Source organism: Aphelocoma coerulescens, chromosome 9, assembly GCF_041296385.1.
Source record: "Aphelocoma coerulescens isolate FSJ_1873_10779 chromosome 9, UR_Acoe_1.0, whole genome shotgun sequence".
Classification (NCBI taxonomy): domain Eukaryota; kingdom Metazoa; phylum Chordata; class Aves; order Passeriformes; family Corvidae; genus Aphelocoma; species Aphelocoma coerulescens.
In genome coordinates, this window is record NC_091023.1 from 9,239,373 (window position 1) to 9,266,609 (window position 27,237).

Sequence of the window (27,237 nt, forward strand, 5' to 3'; positions counted from 1 at the left end):
TGTTGAGACCATGAGCCTTTGTCAAGCCCTTAATGGTCTCTGTTATTTCACATAAGTCAATTTGATTTTAGTTTAAACATATATACTGTCCTGTACTCCTTAATTTTGTGTCCCTCCAAGGATTTTTAGTTGCAAGCTCTCACATCTGTTATATCTGTGACACTGTTGGGTGTCACACCCTCTAGCTTCTTCCCAAGAATCAGTGGGCAGCAGCCTGTTCATGAAAGAGTAACGCCAACCTTTCACACATATTTACCCATTCATAGACTCTCCTCTTTCAGTGTGGCTCGTGGTTTTGTTTTTATTAATTCCTCCTGGATATTAGCTATAATTGGCCAAATATAACATTGGCTTGCTGTTCTCTTTCCTGATGAGTCAGTTGACTGTACTTCCAAATCAGTATTTTCATAAGATCACTTGCAATCTTCCCTACTATTTACTGCTTGCTATTCATCCTCCATTGCTGAATAAAACATATGGCAGTGTTTTTTTTCCTCTTGACTGAATGCCTGAAACTTTTTTAAAGGGAAAGTGAGAATAGTTAATGAGCTTCTCCTTCTGCAAATAAAAAAGAACCAAGCCAAACAAGTATTTGTGAATATTAGGAACAGCCATGAATGTTTTCCCAGATACTCCTTCCCTTCCTGAATGCTCTAGGGTGACACAACTACTTCTTTCCTGCCTTTAAGTGTGCTGTTGTGCCTTTTAAATGAAAATATAAAGAAGCTACTATTTCAATTTCCTATCATTATGCATAACTTGTGTAGGAAAGGCCACTGTCCCCCGCAGGCACTAGTGCAGTGTCTTGTGCAGGTTAAATTTCCAAATATAAACATGTTATCCATAATTTTATTGATGACTCTTACATGTACCATCTATCCCCAAATTCTTTGGTTTGTCCATGGGATACTGAGCATAGACTCGTGCAGCATAAGTGCTAAAGTGACACATGACACCAGTATCTTCCAAAGGCCTCCTCTGTAAAATCTACATTTAAGCAAAAGGTGTGGTAATATCCCTAATATCATGAAAAGCTTTACTTCTGCTGGATGTAAACATAAGGAATCTGTGAAGAACCTCATGAAAATACTGCATACATGTAGGAATCTTTAAATCTGCATGTTGTTGTTTGTGTATATATGTATACTTTCTTAAGCCTTAGGTGTCTGTAAAGTTGAAGTTGCTTTATCACTGTTGGCTGCAGTTGATGTTTCACTTCTGATGCTGAGCTGAATTAGGAGCCATCAGCTCCTCATTTACCCTGAGGACTGTCAGGGATACAGCCAATAGCTGTGTCTATTTGGAATATAATTATAATATAAAAATATATTCCATATATTTATATATTTATAAATATATAATATAAAAATAGCCAGTTACACAGTTAGTGTTTGGATTTCAAATGACTGAAAAGTTCAGGCAAACTTAAATTGATACACCCTGTAATAAAGGTGAGACTGAAATACAAAGTTTACAACAAACCTGTATTTGAAATTAAAAGTTTCTTTGAAATCTCCTTCTCATAAAACTTGATAGTATTCAGATCTAGCAGTTTAATAAGGATCACATTTAATCCCAAGTTACGGATTCCAAGCATTTCTCAAAGTGAGGATTTTGTCAAGGTGTTTTATGGCTCAGTTGCTGGTGATTACCCAGAAGTAAATACGAGGAGAACGTCCAACATGAGATCTGATGCTGAGCAGATCAGCTCTGTGCTGTCCAGTGCTTTATCTCCCATCTTTCTTTACATCAAATCACTTTTGTAGTTTTATCCTGAACCTTTCTTGCCTTGAAAGAAATGTGAAAGATGGTGTAATACAAATCAAGGATTCCTTTCCCTGTACTAATGTTCACAACATATTTATTAACTTTACTCTGTCTCTACCAACATAAGTAAAACTTTTGGCAGACAACCCCTGAATTCCCTTCTGTTGCACAAATACCTGCATTTTCCATCTTTGAAAAATGAGTTTCTTCTCCTTCCTGCTTATCCTTTTTCACTTTTTTTCCAGTCTGTGTGCAACTGTTTTAAATATGCCTCCAAGTGCTACCCATAATTCAGGTAGCATCCCATTTGCTCAAGCAGCTGATGACCTTTATAGCTCAGATAACTCCTATGGATAATGTTTTCCTGCTTTTCAGAACAGTCAGCAGCCATCTCCTGTGTTCCAGTTCTAAACACTCAGAAGTGTTTTTTCCAGTAACTGAGGTGACTGACTTAGTTGGTCTTTGGATTAGAAGTATATACCCTGTTAATCTGCTCTTAGTGAGTACATTCCCATTCCCTGCCATTCAAGTAACTCTGCAGATGACTGGAGATGCAAACAGTGCTTCTTCCTCTGAATCGTGTCCGTGAGGGGAAGGAGGAAGGGCTGCAGGTGGGACACAGCCATGGGCGGTGGCAGCTGCACAGCTTATAAATGGCTCAAAGTACTAACTGCTGATGATCTGTAGATGCATCAGTGTCCAGGCTCCTGCCCTCAGCTCTGCAATCCTGCTTTCCTCTTTCCATGTGCTGTGTCCTCAGACCCCCTGGGCTGTTCAGCCCAAAGGCTGTGCCAGGGGCTTGATCTGCATGAACTGAGCGAAACAAACCTACCCTTGTGACAATGGTGGCTGTCACCACCGCAGAGGCCACCCCGGCACCCGCGGTAACTAAATCTTTCCTCTGGCCTTTGAAACCTTCTTCCCATTTGTTGTTTTTATTTCGCTTATCTTTGGGAGGTGCTCATTTGTTTTGTTTCAGTATTGTATTATGCTGGTTAAATGAAAACCTTTAATTCTGAAGGAACATTTGTAGGGCCCGAATGAGTCAATATTGGCAGAAGATCCTCAGGAATTGTTAAAGAGGAACCCAGCCTTGAGCAGCACTGACCAAAACCTTTCCAGGTGACGCCAGCTCAGGTTACAGTGCATGTCAAATGACTGCTCTCTGTTAGCCCTGCCAGCAGAGATCCAGGCCAGGAACCTCTGCAGCAGCTGCCACGGGTGACACGTTTCTTTAACCCTCAGAACGGCAGCCTCGGGGCCTGCAGCGGCCCCGGCTCTTACAGCGACCCACGCCGGGCGGCTCTGGGACACGTTCATCCCGCTGCCGCGGTCATTCTGACCGGGACACTTGGCAAAAAGCATCCTCCAACGCGCCCCGGCAGCACACGGAGCATCGCGCAGCGCCCGCGCGGTACGAGGGCCGCGGGAACGCCCGTGGGACCACGGCGTCAGCGACGGGCCCGGGGCCATCAAGAGGCTCCGAGATGGAGCGATCGGCACCCGGCCAGGTGCCCGCCAAGAGCGGATGCGTCGGGGCCGCTCCGCGGGAGGGCAGGGGCGGCGGGGCCGGGGCGCGGAAGGACGCGCTGCTGGCGCGGCCCCGCCCCTCGCCGGCCATTGGCCCCCGGCCCTGGCCCCGCCCCCCCGCGGATGACCTGTAGTAACCCCGTTCCGCGGCAGCCCGGCCCCGCGCGCCACCCGGCGCGGGCCAACCAGCAGGCGCCGTGGCGCATACGGAATGAGCGCGCGCGGCGGTGGTGGCGGGCGGTCCGGCCGCGGGTGAGCGCGGGCGCGCACTCGGGGCGGTGCGCGGAGCGGGCGGTGCCGGCGCGGCGTCCCCGGGCCGGGGCTGGTGAGTGCGGGGCCGCGGGCCGGGGCGGGCTGCGGGGCCCTGCACCGCCAGGAGCGCGTCCGACCCGGCCGCGCGGTGTTGCGGGGCCCCGCCGGGTCTCTCGCCGCCTCCGCAGGGGCGAATGCGGCGGCCATCCGGGCCGCGGGGGTGCTGAAGCAGCCCGGTGGGGCTGCTACGGGCCCGGCTGCCGGCGGGGCCGGCGGCTGCGCACCGGCTCTGCCCCCGCGGGAGCGCGCTCCGGGTAATTAGCGAGGCAATAGTCTGTAACAGGCACGTTTATCCTTCTGCTTTGCTTTGTGTTTGGGCTCCGGCGTCCGAGGGGGTGGCGGGAGCGCGGCGTAAGGCAGGTGCCCGGTGCGGCGGGGTTGGTGACACGCCGTGTGCCTTGTCCCCCCCGCGTGCCGTGTCACCGCCGTGTCCCCGGTGCGGGCTCCGGGACCGACCGCGGCCCCGTGGTCTCGGCGTGCGGCTCATGGTCGGTGAGCGCGGGTGATGCGGGACCGGCAGGGCCGGAGGAGGAGCGGGCCGGGATTTCTAGTCTGGTTTCAGGATTGCTGATCTGTTTTCCAGGGTTGTGATACTGGATTTAGTGCTGGGGTGCGTTCCCTTTCAGAATTCGACTGGGAAGGATAGCATCCTTCATTCGCAGGGAGAGCAGTAAGCCTTAAAATACTACTACAGATAGTTCCATAAATAGCATGAAGTTCCGTGTTTGGGACTCATATAGAATCCCTGGGAAATACGAAAACAGTAACCTGCAGAAAAATAAGGGCAGTGGCAGAATAAAAATATTTGTCAGTTAGTTTATGATTACTGCTACATTTTTTTTGCCTTACTGAAGAAAGACGCCCCCCTCCCTCCCCAAGCATTTAAGCAGCTGGTATGTAATCTTTTAAAATGACATACTGAATTTTGTTTAGGAGTATCAGATTCTAGAGTATGGCTTTTTTTTTTTTTTTGGCCTGTGAAATGGGTTTGATAACACCAGATGTGAATTTCTTGTATTTGAGTAGCCTCGGTTTTTAAGTGCTGTTATCAGTACAGAATTAATGAAAAAGAGCAATACCAACGATAAAAGATTTTGGTTACTTTAAAAACTTTGTTAAGGGTAAGGGCAGTCATTTTTACTCAAAATACAAATATTTGAGTTCATATGAAATTTGTTCAGGGGTTTTTTATCTTGTTATTGTTTTAAGCACCATGTAAAGAAAAAGCATAAAATGAAACCAAGAGCCTTAATGTGATTTTTGACTGGTTACATTCTGCTCTTGATACATTCTTTCTCCAGAGTGGATTGTCATTTCATTGTGCAAAAATTCACTGTGGCTTATGACTTTTATTTCCTGGGGCTAAAAAGCAGAAGTATGAATTAATAGATGTGTTATCAGGTCTTAACTATATCCTAAGAGGAAGGTAATGATCTGGGTGCATTCATAAGACTTTATATTCATAACCGTTTGTAGCACTTCTCATACTGTTTGTTCTGTGTGCTCTGAAAAGTTAAGGAAAGACATTTTTAAGCTTGGTAATTCCTTCTTGACCTGTAGATTTATGCCTCCTGAATGGCTGAAACCAAACAATGTGACTTACAGATCTAATTTTCGTTGTAGTTGTCCAGCATGCTTGTATTGTTGGTCCCTAGAAATGGGAGGTAGGTTCACGTTTAACATATGTATGTTCAGTGTTGATGGCTGGCTGACAAACTTGAGTCAGTCTGATGGAGCTGCTGATCTGTGTGGTGAAAATTTTTGAAACTCATAATGAAGTCAGCCTGTGGTATGGATCTGGTCCCTCTTGGCTGGTCAGGAAAACAGGGTTCTTACTCATGGATACAGAATCCTTCAGAGGAGGGAACAAACTTAATAGTCTATTTGACCTGCAATAAGCTGGCACTTGGTTCTGAACATTGTGCTATCTTCAAGTGTCCTATTCCACTCAAAGTAAGGATGAAGGTAATAAATTTCAGCCTCAGTTTTATTCTTTATGTTTCACAGAACTGGGATATTTTGAGAGAGCCGTGGCTTACAGCTGTGGACAAGGAGTAGACTCTCCATACCTGTGCACCTGAGTGCTGTGGAACTTAGACAAAAGCACTATTAATGGCCTAAAAAGAGGTGTCAGGACTGTGGTGTGTAGAATCTGGTTCCACTTTTCAAAAGTGTTCATGGGTGCTTCCCATCTTCCCTGCTCCATCTCTCTTGCTTGGAGGATCCTGATTATGTAAGAACACTGACTAGGGCCTGTTGGACTGAGTACGCTGGTGTGAATAACTTCTCCTTATGGCACTTATAAAACCATAATGCCTGTAAGAAATAACTTCTCAAATCAAGAGATGTGGTTTAGCCATTAACCTAGAAAAATCAGAATGGTATTTTTTGGAAAACTGTTAATCTTTGAAGAACTAGAGGAAATGTCTTCATGTTTGACTTAAAACATGGTGTGCTTTTGCTGAACTGCTGAGCATTTAAGCCATTGATTTCCCCAGCTCCCATTCAGTGCTGATTGTAGGGCTTTTATTCTTCCTTTCTGTAGACCAGTGAATGGTTTGAGCCATTGAGTCATACTAAAGACCCAATTTTTTTCAATGGATTGTCAAGACTTCTGGAACAAACATCACACATGGCTCAGGACAAAGTTTAAAAGACCTATGGATAAAGCATTCTTGTTAAAGGAGATTCAGCTATGGAGTAAATTTCCAGAAAGTAGAAGGAAGAATTGAGTCCTGAATTGTTTAGTAGTCTGTATTTTCTTTAAAAGTATTTGTTTCAGTGGAAGAGTAACTAAACCTGTCTTTGCAACCAACTGCTACTTACTGCCATGGTGGCAAATCTAAAGAAATAATTTAGTCTGATGCTGCACTGTTACTGGACCTAAACACTAGGTTCAGGTGGCCTGAATTCCACTGAAGCCCCTTTTCTCAGTCAATGGAGAATTCTAGGTAGTTTTGAAGAGCAATTCAGAGAATTTACATAAGACACTGAGCGGGGAGCTGCCTGAAAGCCAGCTAATAAGAAATAGGAGGCAGAGGGATTTATGTGGAATTTAGGCCATCTGAATATGGCCCTAAGATGCGACTTAGTACTACTAAGTAAGGTGTATTAACACTAAGAAGACTTGGCTTCAATTTCTATCCATTTCATCTGCTGCTGATTACTAAGCAAATTTACCATTTAAGCAGCTCCTTAAGGGTCGGGGCTTCCTGGCTCACTCCCTGTCGGGACTGACCCCCTCCACCAGCACAGCCTGTTCTGGGGGCAGCTCAGCTAAGAAGACTCGGGGTCGTGGTGGACAGCAAGCTGAGCATGGGGCAGCCTATGCCCCATATTAACAGGAGCACAGCCAGTAGGTGAAGTGAGGCAATTATCCCATTCCATTTGGCACTCGTTAGGCTGCGTCCAGAATACAGCATCCAGTTGTGCTCCCCTCTCTGGGACAAACGAAATGTCGATAAACTGGAGTGAGTTCAGTGGACAGCTGCCAAGATTGGCTTGAGTTGCAAGATTTTGCTTTGTGAGGAGAAGTAGAGGAGCTGTGCCTGTTGTTGAGCCTGGAGAAGAAAAGGCTTGGGGAAGCCCTTCCAGCATGTGTGTGAAGGTTTTCAAGAGAGTGGAGCCAAGTTCTTCACAGTGGTGCGTGGTGGGAGGACAAGAGACAGCAGGTGTGGATTAAAGTCACAGAGCTCTGTGTTTATAAGGCATTTTTCACCCTGAGGTGTGTCAAGTGGTGGGACTTGGTAGAGCGCTTGTGCAGATTCCTTCTGTGGAAGTTTTCAAAGTCCAGCTGGACAAAGCCCTGAGAAAGCAGGTGTGATTTCACAGCTGACCCTGCTTTGAGCTTGAGGTTCAACCAGAGTCCCCCTGATGTCCTTTTCCACCTGAATTATCCCATGGCTCTATATAGTTTCTGCCAACAGAGCAGTTGCAGTGGAAGGTTGTGAGCCAGCTTATTTAGGGCTGCATGTGGTCTGGCAGTTCAGGTTTATGCATCAGACTTGGAGCAGTATAGCAAGCACTCAAGCCAATCCTAAGCAGCTCTCAGATGGCAGGACTTTATTTGCTTAATTATGCAGTTAGAGTTGGAAGAACCTGCTCTTCATCCTGAGGGCCTGGTCTACATCAGGGCTTGCCATGTAGTAAAGCTGGGAGGGCTCTCAAAAGATTCAGTATGCAGCTGCAAGATACAGTTTGGGATCTAATGATTTTGAGTCTGTTGAAGGAAATCACGTGGACAAGGCCATATCCAAAACACACCTGAATGGCTATTCCGAAATGTGGGGCAGGGAAAAAGTGCAACTGTGAAAGAAACTCAAATCTTATTCTCTATTGCCTTCTGAATCGATTAAAGTTGTTCAAAATTCAAAATGGTTTGAATCAACTCGATTCAAAACTTGCAAGGGTCTTTTAGTGGTCCTTGGGAAGGAATTCTCACCCATGTGTTGTCTTGTTCCTTAAGTGAGCCTGCAGCTCATGGGAAGTCAAGGTGATGACTTAAGGTGTCTGTAATCTTGGAGGAGGAGGTGGCAATTTGTCACCACCTGTGCATTGGGAAGTCATCTTTCCTTCAGTGTTCATGAGCCTTGTTAATTACAAAAATGTGCTAAGTAATTATGTTATCTGAAATGGGACAAGCTGGCTTTTCAGTCCAATAAGTTTCCTGAAAAGCAGGGAAGATAAGATTATTGAAATTACTGATAAGGATTTTCACTGTTGATAGTGAAAACAGCAAGAACAAAGTGCAAACCTTCTCCCATTGCACTATAAAATTGGAAATTTAGTGCTTTGTTTTTTAGGAGCTGTGTAAATATCCTTATCTTGAATGCTTGTATCTACTAGATGAAGCTAGTATGAGACCTGGAAGGGGAAAATAGATAATAAAGATTAGAAGTGACTTGCTGAAGCAGCAGAATGGTGCTAGTGCAGTACTGCCAGGTTCAGTTCCCCATCTATTTGTTGTGTTAAATTCCTGTCTGTAGAACATTCTCTCCTGTGATAAATTCATAAGGATATGAAATGAAAACTATGTAGAAACACTTTTTCTGCATCTTTAAAGGCAAGACTTCTGCCTTTCCCTTACTGCTTTCCCGGACAAGGTATGGAACCTCATTTTGTTCAGGTTGGCTGCTCAGAGGTGTGAGAAACCTTGGCCATTCACAGGAAGGTTTTGCATGGGTGCTTTACTTCATGAGCAATTAGTGCCATGTGAGCCATCCGTGTCCATGGTGACATATTGGATCAGACGTACAGAAAAATTAATACCAAAGTTTTAAGACAGTATGAGAAGATAGTCTGTGAAACAGTGGAGTGTGGTCTGCAGTTGTTTCACTAAACCATTATTAAAATCAATGTTTATGAGCTCATTCTATGAGAACCTATGAAAAACTGGAAAGTGGAGTATCTACAATTAACTTTTAGAATTTAGATGAGTTGGTGATTTGTGTTTGGTAAAAAGGTATCTGTAGTTGGTTTTAAGTACATGGGTATGAAGAAAGGCAGAAGGGAACAGAATAAACAGGAGATGATGGCTTGCAGGAGGATTTAAGTGGTTATGTAGAGAAACATCTGCTTTTTTGTGTCTGCAGACTTTGTCAGGATTTTTGTTTGTGAGTGCTAAAGAGAGGTTAAAGGCAGCAGGCACACAGGGGAGGCAGCTGTCCCAGGCATGCTCGGGCAGGAAGCTTGGTGATCTATGTGGCAAACTGGGTTTGGTCTGTTTCAGCAGTAAGTCCACAAATAACTTGTCAAGCCCTGGTAACAGGACTTTCCATGCATTTACAGCTGCAGTTTAATTGTCCTGATGAAGTACTGCTGTCCTGTATTGCTCTAGAGAAACTGTGAATTCAGAGAAGTGCTTTTCCTAATGGATAACTTTGAGATGCTTAGAAAATATTTTCCAGTTCTGCTGTGCTAAAAACTGTGTCGATTTTATTTTTTCCCCTTTCTTGAGGGGGAAGATGCTTATGGAGATTCTTACCTGCTTCTCTTACAATCTGCACAAAAGGCTTAACCTGGTAACATCCAGTACTTTCAAGAACAAGGTACAAATCCACTTCCCCGTTGGTGTAGGGCTGTGAGCTCGTGTGAATGTCCAGGTCACTGAGCCAAGGCTGTTAGCAAGTGTTGGAAGGTGGGATGAGGGTTTTTGATCAGAAAGGCTAAGTAAAATAGACACTCAAAAAAATTTAAATCTGCAATTTACTAATAACATCAATTATAGTTAAGAAAAAATTAATCTTCTGCCTAAATCCTGTGTTACACAGTCACAAGTGCAGTTGTGGCCAGGTCCAGGTTGTGAAAGGACTGAGACATCTGCTACCCTGACTTGGTTTTTTGTGTGTCTGTAAATGTGTATACATCTAAGATACCAGATTCTAAGAATACGGTGATTGAAACTGCCTGTATTTTAATTACATCATTAGCTTAATATTTCATGATACTTTGGGGGATTTTTTTTTTTTGCAAAGCAAGATGTATTTCTCTTGGTGTTTGAAATGTTAGCAGCTCATGAAGCAGATGAAATATCTATATTATTCTTCTAGAAATACTTAATAGTCTATTCTGGACTTCAACTTGTCAAATTGTATTAATCTAATGCTGACATCTGTATAAGACAGACAATTTTGCCTGCGAATATTCACAAAATTCCTACAAATGAAGTTGGTACCTATGGCACCTTTCTTTTTAAAAAAGGCCAGTGTTCTTGAAACTTAGCAGTGAAGGCTCTACCTAGCCACGTACCTCAGTTTTGGTTGTGTTTACATAATCATAGTCTAAGGGTGTGCTTGAGTTCCCTGAAGAGAAAAACAGGACTCCCTTCTACCAAAATCTCCATCTACCTACACAGTATTTGTGTACTGATTCTGAACTACTGATTCGAGTGATCTCCTGGGAGGATGTAGTAGTTACTTCCTCACCTTCATCCCATCCAGAACATACCTGTGGGCACGGGATATTGCCCTCTGATTTTCAACACCTGTGTTTGTAAGTTTTATATTTAAGGGTGACGCATAAGGACTTGGAGCTGAGAACCACATTTCTGTAATGCTGCTTCTCAGAGAATAAAATGGCTTCTAATTTAATGAGAGCTTGTTTCATGTTTGCTTCAAGTTTTGCAATTGTTGAGCATGTTCATGACTGATCCTGTCTTGCTTTGCTTACAGAAGAAGAATAATAATGAGAGAAAAGGATGTTTGTTCCAATGTGATGGAGGAGAGAGGTTGTCCTGATATTCTGTTACTTCTAAAGCTAGAAAATAGAATGATGACTCAAATGAGCAAGGAAGACTTCTTTATGCCATGCTTAAATAAATTATAGTGCTGGATTTTGAACAGAAGAGTAATTTTTCCCCAAGCAGTATAGATATAAAACCTAGCTCAAGTAGCTCTTTAGGAAAACACTGAATTTGAAATATTTTCTTTTTCCTTGGCTGTTTCTTTCTTTTGTAATGTCCTATTCCCCACTGTCTCTGGACCTTCAGAGCAGCCAAGAGAAATAAAAACTGTACAAAGTAGTTTGCAGAGAAACAGCATACTTGTCTTTCTGTAGCTCAGCCTTTTGTGTGACTTCCCATCAGTCACCCCCCAAATTGTTGAGTGTGAAGTGTGCTGCCTATCCATAAATACATGGAGGAGTGAGGTTGAAGCGGCATCAACAGCCAAAATCTTCTCTGGTAGTCTTCCCCAGATTTCATCAAGTGCTTAATTGGTCAATGGTTTTGCCATGGTTTCCAGGCTTTCCAGTTCCTTTTGGCAACTTGGTGTTTATGGTGTCATGTTTGTATCCATAGGAAATATTTGCTGAAGTCCTATTTCTACTGATTGTGTGTGCAGCATTCCTGGTGTCTTATAAATTGGTTTTGTTTAATTGGAGTTTTTTGAAATCTGGAGTTAAATAAGTGAAGTAATTTTTTAGCTTTAGGTCCTAAAAAATGCTAGGAGGGAGGTAGTTTCTGGCCATTGCAGGACAATAGTTGTGTTTGGATACATACCCTGAATCTTAAGCGAAGTATTGCTGTTAAACCAGCTTAAGAGTCAAGTGTAGTCATCTGTAAACCTGGGTGTTTAGGATGTAGGGTTTCACAGACACCAGTGTGAGCAATCTAAGAAACAGATGACTATGTTTTTGAGAAAAGGTGTATAACCTGTGGCAGAGGTAAAATTACCAAAAGTGAAAATTGCATATTCCCAGAACTTTGAGCAAGTTTCATTTCTCTCTTTGTATTTGTGCTCAGCAAAAGCTCCACAGGTCACTTTCTTCATTTATATAGTTGCTGGAGTGAAGCACTGCTTTCAATGTATCTTGCTTAGTCCTTACAGAGAAGTTCAGTCTGCAAACTCTGAAACTCCCAGTGAATCTTGTGTGAGTGTTGGCCTGAGGCAGGACTTCCTAGGGCTGTGATTTTTATAAATTGCATTCCTGTTGTTTTTCTGCTGTGGGGCTTGAGGGGGATCTCTTCATTATACCAAGAGTGAATGTTAGATAACACAATCTGAACCATGCACATGGGTTGGGAGTAGTAGTCTTTCCTTAATAAGGTAGTGATCCTTTCCAAAGGACTTGTGACTTCCATTGCAGGCCAGAGAAGAGGGATTTTTCCTATTCTGGAGTTTCAGCCACCACAGTGGAAAGCATGGGGTGTGAGAAAAGCAGATATTCTTGTGGGAACTTCTCCATTACATTTATTTTGATAGTAAATCGCTGTAGATGACTGGACACAATTATGATGTTTTAAAAAAACCCAACAACCCAACAAAGCAAAACCCCAAGTAATTGGAACCTGAGGATGTATTTATCCTTCAAAAGAGAAAGTGTATTGAAAATGTCACCAGCTTAGCCTTTGAAATTAAATGGTGAAACATCCCACTTTAGCACTTTGATAGCTTAGATCATGCTGTGGGTATGCTTCTTGCTTTGAAACGTGCTGTAAATTTCTCTTACATGTATTGTTCATCTGGCTGATATTTTTCTTGTGAGAAATTTGTCTAAAGACTTGGAATTTTTCACACTTTTTCTTGTGAAGTCTATATCTTCATTCTGTTCTCTCAGATCTGCTTTGTTACCTGAGTGTATTCATCTGCTGCTTGTTTTCAGGAGCTTCTGGTGTAAGGTTGTCAGGTCCCTCAAGATTTGAACCAAACTGTGCAGTTGTTTTGATGTTAATCAGTAGCTATAGGTAGGCAGTTATGATTAAGCAATTGCATTGTGAAACCTGTAGAGACTTGTAGGCTTGGCTAATCTTCTGCTTTAAAGAAAGGGGAACACAATCCCAAGATGAAAGGGCTGTCTGAACCAGAGCCACCAGGAATGAAATCAGCAGGACTGAGCGGTAACTGGGGAAAGGTGATTGTAGCAGGGGGGTCATGGCCACCAGCCCATTGACCACCTGCTCAAAACAGACCCCCTGACTCCAATGTGAGAAGAGCTGTGCATGGGAACTAATTAGCAGGAGTAGTGAGAGAGAGAACCAGTGAATTTGAGTACTAATTAGTGAAAAAGCTGTTTAATTTGTAACCAAGGAACACTGATGCCTTTGTTAAAATGTGTAACTACTGTAAAGTTTTGCTTTGTGGGGTTACACCTAGATCCCTACTTTGTGCAAACTAGAATAAAGAAATAAAACATCTTGTCTTGGTGTGTGAATTGACACTGCACACCAGGTAATGAGCCAGCATCAGGGACAACAGTTATCCCTACCAAAAGCCCATCAAATAGAGAAGAAATGTTAAAGAAAGAAGGCAAAGACAACATAAATATACAGTCTTACCAGATTTTGGACCTGGCCACCCGGTAGTTTTTGAAAAAATGAATATAGAATAATGGGTAATAATTTTTACTGTAGTACTACATGAACTCAAATTCATCTAGAAGTACATGAGAACAATTTTCTGCGTGCATAGCTTCTGCTGGAGAAAAAAATACTGAAGCACCTTTACAGTTAAAAATGTGTGGGATTGTTTTGTTAGATTTTTTTTGTTGTTGTTCTGATCTAATGAGTACGTGACTGGGATACGGTACAAACCACACTGAATGTATGGCAGCAGACCGTCTATTTTTGTTTTGTTTTCTAAGAAACAAACAAGCCAGAAATGTTCGTGCCTTAGCATTTCAGATTTCCCAGAAATTGCAGAACTGATCTTAGGCTGTGTTTTGTAGTAGAAAACAGCACATGAAACCATTCTGGTGAGTCTCTTGCATTCGGATGGAAAGTAGAGTCTGCCTCCCAGTGGAAGTACTTAAGGTGATTGACTTAAATGAGTGGAAAATTACTTAGGAATTTGGAGAGTGATAAACTGGCTGAGATAACTATGCTGTTACACCACTTCTTCAGTAGGCAAAGGTTACTGGTGAAGCTTCTGGCTTATTTTTATGCAGACTTTTTTCGTACTCTTATGTGCAGTGGTGTTGATGTTCTTGTTTAAGTACTCTTCCATGTTTAATTGGTATCTGTGGTTTAAAAATTTAGCAGTATGCTGGGGAAATTGGTGGTTTCATCTCTCTCTAACAGTGAATTGGCAGATACCAAAGTTCCTCTGAGGCCTTCTGCAATAGCGAGGTACTTTATCTGTTAGTTTATTTTTTTTTCTCTGTCACAAACATGAAAACATTTAATTTAGTTTGGTGCTAAATGCATCTTTTAAATGCTCTAATAACTGCTTGTGAAAAGGAACAGAAGCAATATATTGACAGTATCTGGTAGAGTGCCTGAAACGAATTAAGACACTTGTTTGCCATGAAGCGTCATATATGTAGTGGGAGGAGGAGGAGGTGAAAGGTGGAGCAGCCCTGGATTGTGTTCTGGCATAGCCATTACTTTGTTACTTGATTTTAAATAAGTGTTTTTAGCACACTGCCTTCTTTTGGGGAAGTTTGGGTTTGCTGACAAAGTTGTCACCTTAGAACTGTGGTTTATTGTTCTTATTAATAGAAGATGTGTTTGTCAATCCATTAAATATCTAAACTGTCTTGGATAAGTTAAGAAAACCCCCTTATTTAAGGAAAGTAAGTTTTCAAATGTTTTAAATAGAAAAAATCTAAGGTACAGAATTGCAACGGGGTTTGCATTTTTAGTTGATTTTATTGGAAGGGTGCTCATGTTATGGGTGAAGGTAGCTTTAGGAATGTTTAAATATTTTTCCTGGAGCTCATTATTGCTGAACTCACTGATTTAGTTTTATTTTTCGCCTGGAACAAAGGTTTAAACTTAAGTTTGTAGCCTGTGCGAATCAGACTGTGTGTTGAAGTCCTGAAGCTTTTTTGTGGGGGAAATAAATCTGTTTGTCTTGTTTGTGATGTCACTTTAGCTTTCAGTTTCTAATAAATGTCACTGTCTTTGTTATGTTAGGAAGCAGAGGAGAGAGGTACGAACCTGGGCCCTCGCTGTCCTGCAGTGTGCAGTGATATTTCTGACAGTGGGGCTTGGGTGTGCCTAGAAGAGGTTGATGTCAAATAGAAGTTTTTACTACCCATTTACCATTACCTTTTTAGAATAACTGGATATACCAAGGATCTATTTAAGAGAAAGTGAAGCTTTGTGCCCTCAAGAAATGTCCGTTCCTTCTGTCTGGTTTAGTTCTGTGCTACCACATTTGTCTCCCAGTTGTCTGCCAATACTAGGTGTGATTTTTTTCCCCCCCCCCCTTGATGTAAATGAGCCTACTAAGAGGAAAAGCAATCTTTTCTAGATAGTAAAACTTCTTACTTTGTATCAAAATTTACTTAATACCATAGAATGTCTCTCTAGGGTAAAAGGACGTCTTTGGTTCATGTAATTCATACTGTAGTAGTATCTTGGTGTTTAACAAGGACATAATAATTTATTTATCCTAATAACATGCTTTCTGGCTGCCTCCTAAAAAAATAGGAGTATCATTTTACAAACGCAGCACTGGCACGTGAAGGACATAAATTAAACCCCTTTGTATTTATAGGAATGTTATTAGCCTATGCCCAAAGTTTTAAAGGTATTTAAGCTTGTAGCACTTGAAACTCCCAAGGCTGAGCTCCGTAAAAAGTAAGTAGTGAGATCATTAGTAGGAGAGCAGCAGGTTAATCCCCCAGTCCGCAGCTCTGCCCTGATCCCGCAGTGTGCTGTGACACCCACGTCACAAGGCCTCCTGCTATCGCTCTGTGCTGAGCTCGGTTCCTCCACAGCCCCATCGGGTTTCATTTGCAGCTCGACTGCCAGGCTCCTTCCATCTCCTCCTCCGGCTTTGCCTTGTCAGTAACTCCTGACAGTTCATGGTTACTCAGTTTGAGATAGTAGAAGAATAACATCTTTTGTAGTGCTAATTTTCTGTTGATTTAGGTACTTACAGTGACTCAAGGTAGGCTCAAATGAGTACTAAAGTTAATACAAAGGAAAATCCACCATTCCGCTCTGAGGAGAGGGTTTAAACTGGGTCAACAAGCTAATCTGACTCATTCCTAGCCACACAGGCACTCGTGTGTTGATGCAATGGAGGGCAGCAGCGGAATTACCTTTTGGAGATGAACAGTCTGTTTTTATTAGCAGCCCAGCGTTAAATCTGCTTGAGCCAAACTGAAATCACACCCTCGGGCTGTGCAGTTCATGAGCAACCTTTCCTGCCCCAGCCATCTGTTAAACGCCGACCTTGGAAACTGGTTTGTTCCAGGTCATGATGCCTCTTTCCTGATGGTCTGTGTGTGCTCTCCTGGGCTTTTCAGAAGCATGCTCATGCAGAGAAGTGCCTGAGTTTCCCTCGGGACTGGAGTTGAGTTGTGGATTTGCTTATGCTGAAGCATTGAGTGGGTCGAGTTGTGGGGGCAGGAGTGGGAATGCTGAGGTGGCTCTGGCCATCTGCCAGTGTTGTGTTCCCTGGCAGAGCAACGGGAAGCATTTAAAGAGCCTTAGGATTCACCCAGGGTTGGGCTAGAAGTGGGTCACAGCTGGAGGCCTACAGGTGATCTGAATAATGTAGCTCAGAATTACCCTACAGGTGCTTTCAGAGAGTGTATTCTTTCCATGTCCTGAAGATCTGCCTCCTTTTGAGAGCAGAGCCATAATCAACAGCAATTTTGGTTTCCCATCATCCCTCTTTCTGTGTAGGACAACAGCAGTTTCACAGCATGTGGAGCAGCAGGGAGAGCAAAGTCCAGGGAGAGACAGGTTATCTCTTGTTCAGGACTGGGAGTGAGACATCGAGGACTGGAGTTGATGAGGGAATCCGTTTCATTCTTGTCTGCTTGCTTGAAAGAGTTTCAGAAAAACCTCTGAGTGTGTGCCTGTGTTACAGCCATGCAATCCTCTTCTAGATCTTTCTGTAGCAGAGGCTGTTCGATAACTGTGACAAGCCCTGAGTGGTCATGTGGAGCTGTTGAGGAAGGTCCTGCTGGGTTTATTCCCAGTGGGTGGTGGTCCTTGGGGGTTGGTGTGCTGAGCGTTGCTTTTCCTCTGTGTTGAGAGCAGATGTCCTTTGGGACAGAGCTTTGGATCTGTACCCAGATTGACTGCAGAGAGGCACTCCTGTTTGTAACAGGGTACAGGTCTGCTGGGTGAAGGGCTTTGTGGATGTTTGAGAGCCTCATGGAAAGTCTTCTCCTTTGTGCTAGAAGTGATGCTGAGACCCAGGCAGCAGCCTGGAAAAGGGTGATTTGGAGAGGTTGGAGTCTGGAAAATCAGCAAGTCGGGGACAAGGACAGTGTGTGCACTTGTGTAGAAACCACGGGGCCTCTGAGAGAGGGGACTGCCAGGGTGGCCTGGAGGTTGCTGGCACACCTGTTGCTGGGGGGCACTAGAGCTCCCACAAGCAGTGCCAGGGCAGCAGTGCTCAGGGAATGCAGGAGGTGGTGGGAGGAGAGACTTGTGGAAAGCAGTGAAGGGTGAGTTGGGGAGGTGAGGTGTGTCCTTGTGCCCACTCTGCTGTTGCTTCCAATTCAAGAGAATGTGCTGAGCACTAGCTCTTCTCCAGGGACCCAGAGCATGCATTTCTGCCATTCAGTAGGGCTTGCTGGGATTTCTATCCCCTCTGTTTCAAGAAATATGTGAAGATACTTGTGCTGTACCTGTGATGAACATCTGTTTTCAAATATAACTGCTCTTTAAACCCATATTGCAAGAGACCTTCCACTTAGATGGGTACATGTTTGGGATTCTCCTCTGCACACCGTTCATCGCCTCAGGCTCTCCTTGCTTCACAGTCCAGGGAGTTTGCCTGTGAAGCAGAGGCTGTTGCTTCTGTGAACATTTGGTTTGCTTTTTTATTTTTATATAGATGACTACATGAGTATTTATAAATGAATAATAGGGATTTCTTTCTTTTTGGTCTCTTTTTTTGTAAAAGAAAGGCTCACTTGCTGGGTGCTAGCAAATACTGGCAGCTCTTGAGTGAATTCCAGATATAGTAAAAATCTGCCTTTTCAGGGTTGTTAATGTTACTTTTTAAGTCCAGATGTAAACTAAGAGAAGCCGATTTTTGCTACAGTTAGAAGTCTGTATTGTGGGCTTTGTTATATTCTCTTGGGTACTCCTAATGTTACATTCTGTAATGAAGAGATTGGGCAGTACCTGAAGATATTCAGTTATCTTGTCTGTTAAAGCCTAACCCTATGAATAACCTTTTCATCCTTTCTGTGAATATTAATAAATCAGGAGGGTTTTTTTGCAAGATTTGCTGATAAGAGAAATTTAGTGTGTGTTCCTACAACTATAAGTTGTTGATCAAAATGTTTTTTTGCAAGAGTGTCTTGGAGTCTCTGGGCTGGAGTTTGGTTTTGTTTGATTAGTATGTGTAAAGTTGTGGAAGTCAAAAAATGGGGCAGTCAGCACCCTGGATGCTGACCTCAAGCAGCAAATAGTTAATCAACTGGAAAATATTATCTTTAAGAACTGAATAGCTGTGTAAATATTAATGTTTGCAGAAAGGTAATAGGTATAAAATGTTTACATTTGCCTATTTTAAATGTGATTTTCTGGCACAGGTTTTCAAGACTTCTTTCTGCAAAGGACAGTAGACAAAACTTTGTATAGTAGAGCAAAATCAGTAAATACAGTTATTACTATTTTATTAAGTCTTTTTGTAAAGTGTTCAAGAATATTTTATTACTCAGGCTGAAATGCGTTCTCTGTGTGGGTGGATACACAAAGATAGGTCTATTTTTTTTCTACCCCAAATGGTAGAAGCAGCGTACACTGAAAGCCACTAGGGAGTTAGAATTTGTCAGGGAGACAAGCACCATGAGCTCGTGAGTTTAACTGAAGCTATTGCAGCCACCTTGATTGTATGGGACTCAAGCCCAAACTGGCTGTGCTGTGTGTTACATCTGCCTTTGTGTTAACTTGGATGTAGTGGGCCTGGTCTCTCTGAGGTGAGACAGTGCAGTATCAGATGAGGAAAAGATTTCATTTGTTTATTACAAAATAAGAGTGAAAGAATGGAGGATGCGTTTTATAATTGCCTTATTTAATGGGAATTTTCCATTTTTAGATTTCATGCAGTTGCCTGTGACAGCTCCTGTTGAGTAAACTGAGACGGGAACATCTTGTATCAGCTCTTGTACCTGTACCTGCCACGATGAGAAGTTGCATAAGGTTTTTTTTTCTTGTTAATTCATACTTTTATCGTAATGTAATTGTTATAAGCAGGTCAATTAGTAAACACATTCCTTTAAGGATTTTTTCTTTCTCATCTAACAGAAGTTTTCTTCTAAAACTAAAGGGTATAACAGTATTAGTATAAGTAGCATATCAGGCCAAATCACTGATTATGTATTAAGCAGGATCAGTCCTGAAAAGTACTGGTTTACTTCTCCAGACTCATGAATGAGTGTGCTGGTTGCTGCTTCTTTTTGTTGAAAAAGTGTGTCAAATTTAATTAGTGGTCTTGCTCTTTCCCATTTGGTGACTATCAGACTAAACATGAAATACATGTAACTGAACAGCTCTTATGTATGTGCAGAACCCTTTGCTTGTGCAGATTTTCTAGAAGTTGTAGTCTTGTATAAATTAGCAGCTCTTTGATCCAGGATTTTACCTCTCAAACTTTCCTGCATCACTAGTCAGGGTTTGAGCACTGATTCCTCAAAAACCCCAGCAGGATTATGTGAAACCAGGATGGATGTGTGTTGTGTAATAACCTGAGTGTTCACAGCTAATCTGCAGACCAAGCCGCCACTAAGTTAGAATATTACCACCTGTCATGTGTTTTTATTTGTCAGTGATTAAGCAGGAGCTACCTAAGAACAAAATTCCAGTGTTGAAAAGGCAGTGAACTTTCTTACTGTGTCATAGTCTAATACTTGCAAAAACTGCTTAGGATCATGTCCTGCTTTCTCTTCCCTGCCCTAAAATGATGGGTTTGCTTATACTCATTTTATGGTCAGAAGCAGTCACATGCTTCCAAAATTAATAAGGTGACAACATATTGTACTTCAGTGAAATTTTAAAACCAGGTATAGTACTTCAGTAAACCTTTCGAAGTTTCATTGTTGTTGTATAGTCCTTTTTTTTTTTAAAGGCAAAATATAAAACAGCAAACACTCTTCTCTTTTAGGCCTTGCAAATCTGATATAACCTTGGAAAATTCTCTAAAACTTCTAATTTTTAGATTAGTTCTGCAAATTGTTTTTAATAATATATTTTCATTTCAAATTTTTAAAATAGCATACATTAAATGTTTGAAATAGCAATTGTTACAGAGAAAAATGCATGAGCAAGCATTGTATCTTAATAAAAACAGTCTTATTCTTTTACATTGTCATTAAAAGTGGTTTTCTTAATGGAGGTTAAATGACCTTTTTTATTTAAAAAAAAACCAAAAAAACCAAAAACTAGCAGAAAATGTACTGTCATGTTCAGCTGCATTGGTTTTGCTTGCTGTAAAACATAATTGCCTTACAGCCAGCACTCCAGCCTCAAGTTAGGGTAGAGTTTTGCTTCTACATTGTCATCAAAATGATTTTTTTTATTGAATGCTTAGTGATCCATTTAGCTGACTTTGATGTTCTCCTGGGAATGGCAGTGATAAATCTGTTGGTCGTGAGGGCATTTTGAACTGCATCTCCTTTGCTTACCTGGTATTTTCCTCTTCAACAACATAGCAAACAAATAAACAAAATGATGAGTTAAAATACAACTTCTGTTCTTCAGTTACACAAGGAAAGAGGGGGAGCCTTTCTATTGCCACCAAGGAGCTTTCTTTTTTGTTGTGGCTCAGCTCTCATTACAACCATCACCCTACAAAGGTACTGGAACTTACCCTTCTAATGAAACTACTAGAATATATTTTTCTCTTGTTCAGAAAGGCTCACTGCACTTTTCCAGTGTCTAATTACAATGGTAATTACAATTAGTTACAAGCATAGAAGCTCTGTAAATATCACGGTGTGAAATCCATTGCCAAATTCTTAAGACATTGGCACTGGAGCTCGCTCTCACTAAAGTTTGCTATCTCCTAATCATAAGAGTTTGAAGGAAAAAAAAGTGGAGTCTTACTTGGCCTGTAAGATAAGAAACTGCATTTGAAAAAGATACTTTTTAATCTTAAAAACATTACATTTTGAGTGGGGGAAAAATGGTCTTAATTTTTAAGATAAACTGTTTTTAATAGATGGCTTGTAATACCCTCACTTCTGTGAAGGACTAATTGAAATAATTAGCAATTTACTCAGGGTAAGAGATGTACATCAGAGCAGATTCCTAGAGCTGGATACTTACTCTTCTGAGCTAGGGGGACAGTCCAAGACATTTCCCTTTAGCCTATCTTGTTTGAGTGTTCCTTAGACCCTTTCTTGCAATGCAGCCTTTTATGAAATGGTGGGCAAAGCACAATTTATGTCTGCAATTCAAAGCAAAGATTTCCAGGTTTGGGGGTTATTCTGCAAGGGTGAGCCAGAAGAGAGAACTTGATGTGAGACCTTGGCATGGTTATCATAGAAATAGTGGAAAAGGTTTCTCTCTCCTTCTGAGGAAGGAATAAAGCTGTTGGGATAACTGCAAAATGAAATGGCAGGCTACTCTTCTGGAAGGGTTCAGTGCCTCTCTAACCAAGAGAAGTTATGAAACCTAGGGAGACTATTAATTGAGCAGGCTTCACTGTTTGTCAGACAGGGAATTACTTTGGAGAACAGTTTGCCTAAAGGTATTAAATGAGTTGCTTTAATTTTTAGATGTAGCAGTGTTTGGTTAAATTGTGTTTCTACTGTGTAGGTAGAGAGAAATTCTCCAGCTTTATAAGGAGAAAAAAGATGTTCACCTCCTGAACTGGGCCAGGCAAGATTCTAGCACAACATACAACTTTTTGAGAAATGGGTAAAACTCTTGCTGTGTGAACTCTGGATTCAGCTTTAAAACATCTTGTTCTGTGCTGCTATCAACAACAGCATAATTTTTCTGGCCTGCAGTAGCTGATTGGCTGGCTCATGATTATTTTCATTAAGTACCCTTCAGTGACAGCCTAAGAACATAAGTCTCTTCAAGTGATTACTGAATTTGCCCTTTAGCCTATTTAAGTTTGTTGTTTATTTGTCATTGCTTTTTGCCTTTGATCTGAAAATGAAAATATATACACTTCCATTTTATTTATTTTTTATATTTTAAATCTCCTTCCCCCCCTGCTGCTTGTTGTAGTAAGTCCCTACTGTGAAGAGCTCCTATGGTTTATTTGCGTATGCGTCTCAGGGTGCTCTGCAGAACAGACTTTGATGTAGTGCCTGTAGTGATGAAGTGTTAACAGTGAGGTTACAGCAGCTTGTTAGGGAGAAAGACGATCATGAAATATTTTTGCATGGAGTTTTAGGAAATTTTAGGGAAAGATGGAATTAATCTCATCCTATAAATGAAGGATGTTGGATTGATCTGTTCTCAAAAAGACTGCAGATCTAGGATTAATGAAGCAAGGTTTCCATTACTACTGAAGGATCTTATATGATTTAAACATTACTTTTTTCAACTCAAATTTCTTTTCTTTAGGGTTTTCAGAGAGTTAATGGAGAAAGTCAAAGAGTGTAAGACATCAGACAGAATAATACATCTTATGAGTGAAAGTTTACTTAATTTAGAATTGTCAAAAGCTGTGCATCTTATGTATACATCTTTATTAGATGCTTGATTTAATAAGTTGTATCAATACATTTGAAAGGTTAACTGAGTGAAGTGCATTTGTAGTTTATTATGTCCAAAACACTGATTTTGAATTGCTACTGGCTCATTGACTTGTAGAAATTAATCTTCAGCCATTATGGCAACCATTCCTTATTTCCATAAAGATTTCAATTATTTTGTTGATTTATCTTTTTTAACCTTTTAGACAGATGGCATAATTTCTTAACAGTAGAATACATTAAAAGTTGCATCATCATTGTGGCCATTGGATATGGTAAATAATGCTTTTAAAAATGAAAACAAGTGAATATTCTGGCATCCTTAGGAACTCTGGAAAAAAACCCACAACTCTTCATAGTGCTATTGTAAAGAATTTGGGGATATTTCTAAGCTGTTTTCTGGTATTTACCCAATATTACTTAACTCATTGTCACATTTATTGATACAAGCGGGCCCATTGCATACTGGTTCTGAGTGTGAAATCATAGGACCGATGGGGAATAAACCCCTAGGTTTAAACCAGCAAAGTTCTGTCCCATACAGAGCTTCCCTTCTCTTAGGTGGGTGTCCCAGTGTGTCCAAGGCTTGGAAAGCGTTTCATTGTCCTTAATGATTGGACCTTAAGTCCCCTGCACAGAGTGGTGACGTTGCCTGTGTTCATAGGGCTTGTTGGGAGGCTGGTGATTCACAGTCAGGGCTCATAGAGGTTGCTAGTGAAGGTGTACATGGAGGTGCTCTGATGTTGTTGAAGAGGATCTTTTAAATTGTGTAATCACAAAACATTTTCAAATAAATACATGCCATGCGCATGTCATTGTGCTGCAATCTGGTGGAGTGGAACAGTTCCACCTCGTCTATCAGTGTCTGGTTTCATTTGTATATGGGGTTCAGACCTCTAGCCTCATTTCAGCATAAGACAACCTACTGGGATATGGATTGTAATACTATGTTTGAAAATACCTCCCTGCCAACAATGATAGTCTACGACTAACTTTTTCTTTTCTCTTTTCAGATCTTTTTGGATCCCTGTCTAGCTGATCCATGTTTCCAAATTCTCTCTTGTAACATTCTCAAGCAGCCAAAATGAAGTTGAAGCATAACATCAACCCTGTTCTTCTACAGTTTATAAACTTTATCGTCCTGGTGTATTCCCTTATAACGTACATTCCATGGTACATACTTTCAGGATCAAAGCAGGCAATAGCAAAAGCCAAGCAGGTTAAAGCCAGACCTGTGAATAACAAGCCTGGGGGTGCATACAGATCTGTTAACAGTCTGCATTGCTTAGCTTCAGTTTTATATCCTGGGTGTGATACACTCGACAAAGTTTTTAAATATGCTAAAACTAAATATAAGGACAAAAAACTCTTGGGAACACGGGAAGTCCTAAAAGAGGAAGATGAAATCCAGCCATCGGGAAAAGTTTTTAAAAAGGTAAGTCTTTTGACAGTCTGCCTACAAGAATTTTTTTTCGAAGTATGTTTACTTTCTTAGGCAGCACTTCTAGTCCAGTAAAGCAAAGCTGGGGAAAAAATTAATTTCTCTACTTAGATTCAGTAGCTGTGAAAAGAGTTTAAATGATCTAATTCCCAGTCTTTAAATACTCTGCATTTAAACCAAATCTAAACCTTTTTGCATTCTTGAATAGATATCCTATTTATGGCGTCAGTCAAAGAAAAAACACAAGTATGTTTTAGGTATTTGTTTTTAATATTCAGCTGGTGATGTAAGTGGCTTTAAAGGTTTCTTTTTAAAGTGAATTAATAAAGTCTCCCTTTGTGTTATTCTGAACTATAATCAGATAAATATACAAAAATTACTAGATGCCAGTATTCAGATGTGCCTGTCCAGCAGACTTAGTTGTGATTTAAGGATTTGCTGTTCTGTCCTGAGAATTCAGGACTTAAAGGAATTTTTTGTTTGGAAAAGGATTGCACAGATTTCATTGGAAGAGTCTTTTTTTCTTTGAGTCTGCTTTAAGGTGAGCTACTCTGCTAATCTCTAATCCTGCTGTGTGTGGGAGATGTGATTCTAGTATCTGACAACAGCTCGGTTGTTTGAAGAGACTGGCTTTTTATAGTGTGTGATGTTCAAACCGGTGTTGTCATTTGCTGTTTTATATTTGGTCAGACACATTGAAAAATGCACTTTTGCCTGAAGAAGCAAGGCAGAATAGTGTAACAGAATATGCACATTTGTGCATCTGTGTGTGTTAAAGGTCTGCATTTTTGTATTAGAAGTTGTTAAATCCACAATAGATAATTTTTAGTTAAGATTAGTTTCCTTGCAGATGAAAAAAATTTCTCTTCATTCTGCTAGTTTTAATTCTGATAGAGGAGTATGTTTAAAATAGAATTTGATTAATATCACCAATATATGGCAAAGTTTAGTTCTGTTAAAGTCTTTATACAAGCTTTACTTGTTAGTGAAACTTCCTCTTAGCTGTGGAGTTAGTTTTTCAGTACGAAGGAAATGCTGGGATGAATGGTTACATGTAACCTTTCTTGATGCACATTTTGCTGCCTCATTACACTATAAAGAAAAAGAAAGTTCATGTTGTACAAAGAAAGGCTTTTGAGCACAAATCAGAATTTTGGCTGCCTGTGGTATGTGCCCTGTTTTTTAATCATAATTGCTAATGTAAGACTTAAGAACTTAGGAGTTTTAGCCTTTTCCATTATGCAAGCAAAGCAGTTGTGAATATTGGAAATCTGAAGAATGTTTGTGTTGATCCACTTAAGTTACTTGTTTCTGAGTATTTAGACTTAGAAATTTCCCAAGTTAGGTAATTTTGTCTAAGCTTGACACAAGGGTTCATTATGGTTGGTTGCTATACTTGCCCTCGTGTTACTTTGTTCCAAGTTGTGGCATTATCACACAGGTCCACTTTTAATTTTTTTTTCCATTAGGGAATACAGTGTTTCTTAACACCTCATAGCATGTTTTAGCAAGTGAGGAAAATCAGAACAGTTCACAAGATACCTTGTTGATTCTAAATGTCAGGGTTCTCTTCCTTTGATTTCTGTCTTTCATTCCAGACACCTTTTTATTGCCTGGTTCTCTTTAGTAAAGCCAGCTTGCTGAGGTTTGGTGCAGTTCTTCAAAAAGGTGCACAACAAGTTTTAATTTTTAGGTATAATGCATGTAATTTCTATACCTTACAGGAGCTGCAATATATTTATATATTATATGTATCTCTCAAAACAAAGTAAAATATTCAGCTTTTGATTATTGGGAGAACTAAGTGTGCTCGCACTTGTAGCTAAAATTATTTAAAGCTTATCAACATCTTTAAGATCAGGTACTGCATTAATTTATTCTGAGAACAATGATATCCCAGATAATCTGTAATTTCTTGAATTTTTATGATAGTGTATTGTTCCAAAATTTTTATTTTTTTTCTGTGCAATGCCAAAGTAGCAGAAATTCATGGATGTGAATAAAATACAAATACTTGCCTATGCACTGGTTGCATTTCATAGTAATTCATATATGGTTAGTTCTTCTATTTCCTTCTCTAGTGTACTTCTCCAATTTCCTTCTCCAATATCATGCACAACTATTACTAATTTCATAAAACATGTATTTAAGTCAGGATAAAATAATGTTGAACGTACCTTGGGGATTAAGATGTAATTAATTGGAAAAATGACTTAATTTAAGCACAGCTGAAATTTTATGATGCCCAAATGATGAGCTTCATTCTGCTGGCTGATTATTTTATGTCATCTTAGTTATAGGTTGTATCATCAGGTGCTTGCTTTGATCCACGTTGGTATGTGGATTTTGCTTTGTATGTGTGTTCTTTTGTTGGTTTATTTTTTGAGGGAGATGTTCGTTTGTTTTGGGGGTTGTTTGTCTTGCTTTGCTTTAAAAAGGGTTGGTAACCAAGAACTGAATTAATGGGAACATAATAAATAAGACACAGTGGGGAGAAGAAAACATGGCTTTGTTGGGGAAGGTGATGCATCTAAAGCCTGAGAGACTTGGGTGCAACAGCAAGCAAGTGGGCAAACACTTGGGAGTTCAGAACTTTACTCATTATTGCTGATACTGGAACTTAAAGTGAAGGAACAGGAAGGTTCTTGCCATGCCAAGTCGTTAAACAGTAAGAGAGTCAATTATGATGTTGAAAACCATAGATTTCTATGTAAATTACATGTTAGGGTAGGGTTTTTTAGATATATTCAGCTGCAATCCATGTTTTCATGTGAAAAAAGGCCAAATGTGGGAATTTCAAATAACCTTTTTTGTATTATTTTTAATATACTTTTACAAGAAAATATATTTAATTTATGATCACTGGTTTCCAAATCATAGTCAAGGTTCTCTAAACCTTATAAGGTACTTTTAGGAAGACCTTCAAAGGTAACTGAGGTCAGGTAGTTTACTGACTCTACATGAGCCTGCAGCTTTATGGAGAACATTTTTTGAGACCTTTGCACTAAAAATTTTAATATCTCCATAAAATCCGGGTAAAATAAATGTTAATTGTGTGTTTAGTCTCTATGCTTTTCTGGATTTCCGAATATTGGTACAGTCTAGATACTTCCTAGTGTTTT

The 27,237-nt window shown here is 40.7% G+C and overlaps 1 protein-coding gene across 6 annotated transcripts in view; it reads left to right on the forward strand.

Annotated features, from left to right (window-relative positions):
• Positions 1-3,483: 3,483 nt before the first annotated feature.
• Positions 3,484-27,237, forward strand: part of ACSL3 (acyl-CoA synthetase long chain family member 3) — a 52,071-nt gene continuing 28,317 nt past the window's right edge. The window contains exons 1-4 of one of the 6 annotated variants that reach the window (XM_069023972.1): positions 3,489-3,622; positions 19,062-19,165; positions 20,723-20,817; positions 23,688-24,109. In XM_069023972.1, coding sequence (XP_068880073.1) covers positions 23,759-24,109 — 351 coding nt within the window. In that variant the 5' untranslated portion in view covers positions 3,489-3,622; positions 19,062-19,165; positions 20,723-20,817; positions 23,688-23,758. Of the gene's footprint in view, positions 3,623-19,061; positions 19,166-20,722; positions 20,818-23,687; positions 24,110-27,237 lie in introns of all 6 variants that reach the window. The other 5 variants (XM_069023975.1, XM_069023974.1, XM_069023970.1 and 2 more) reach the window with 5 other exon arrangements.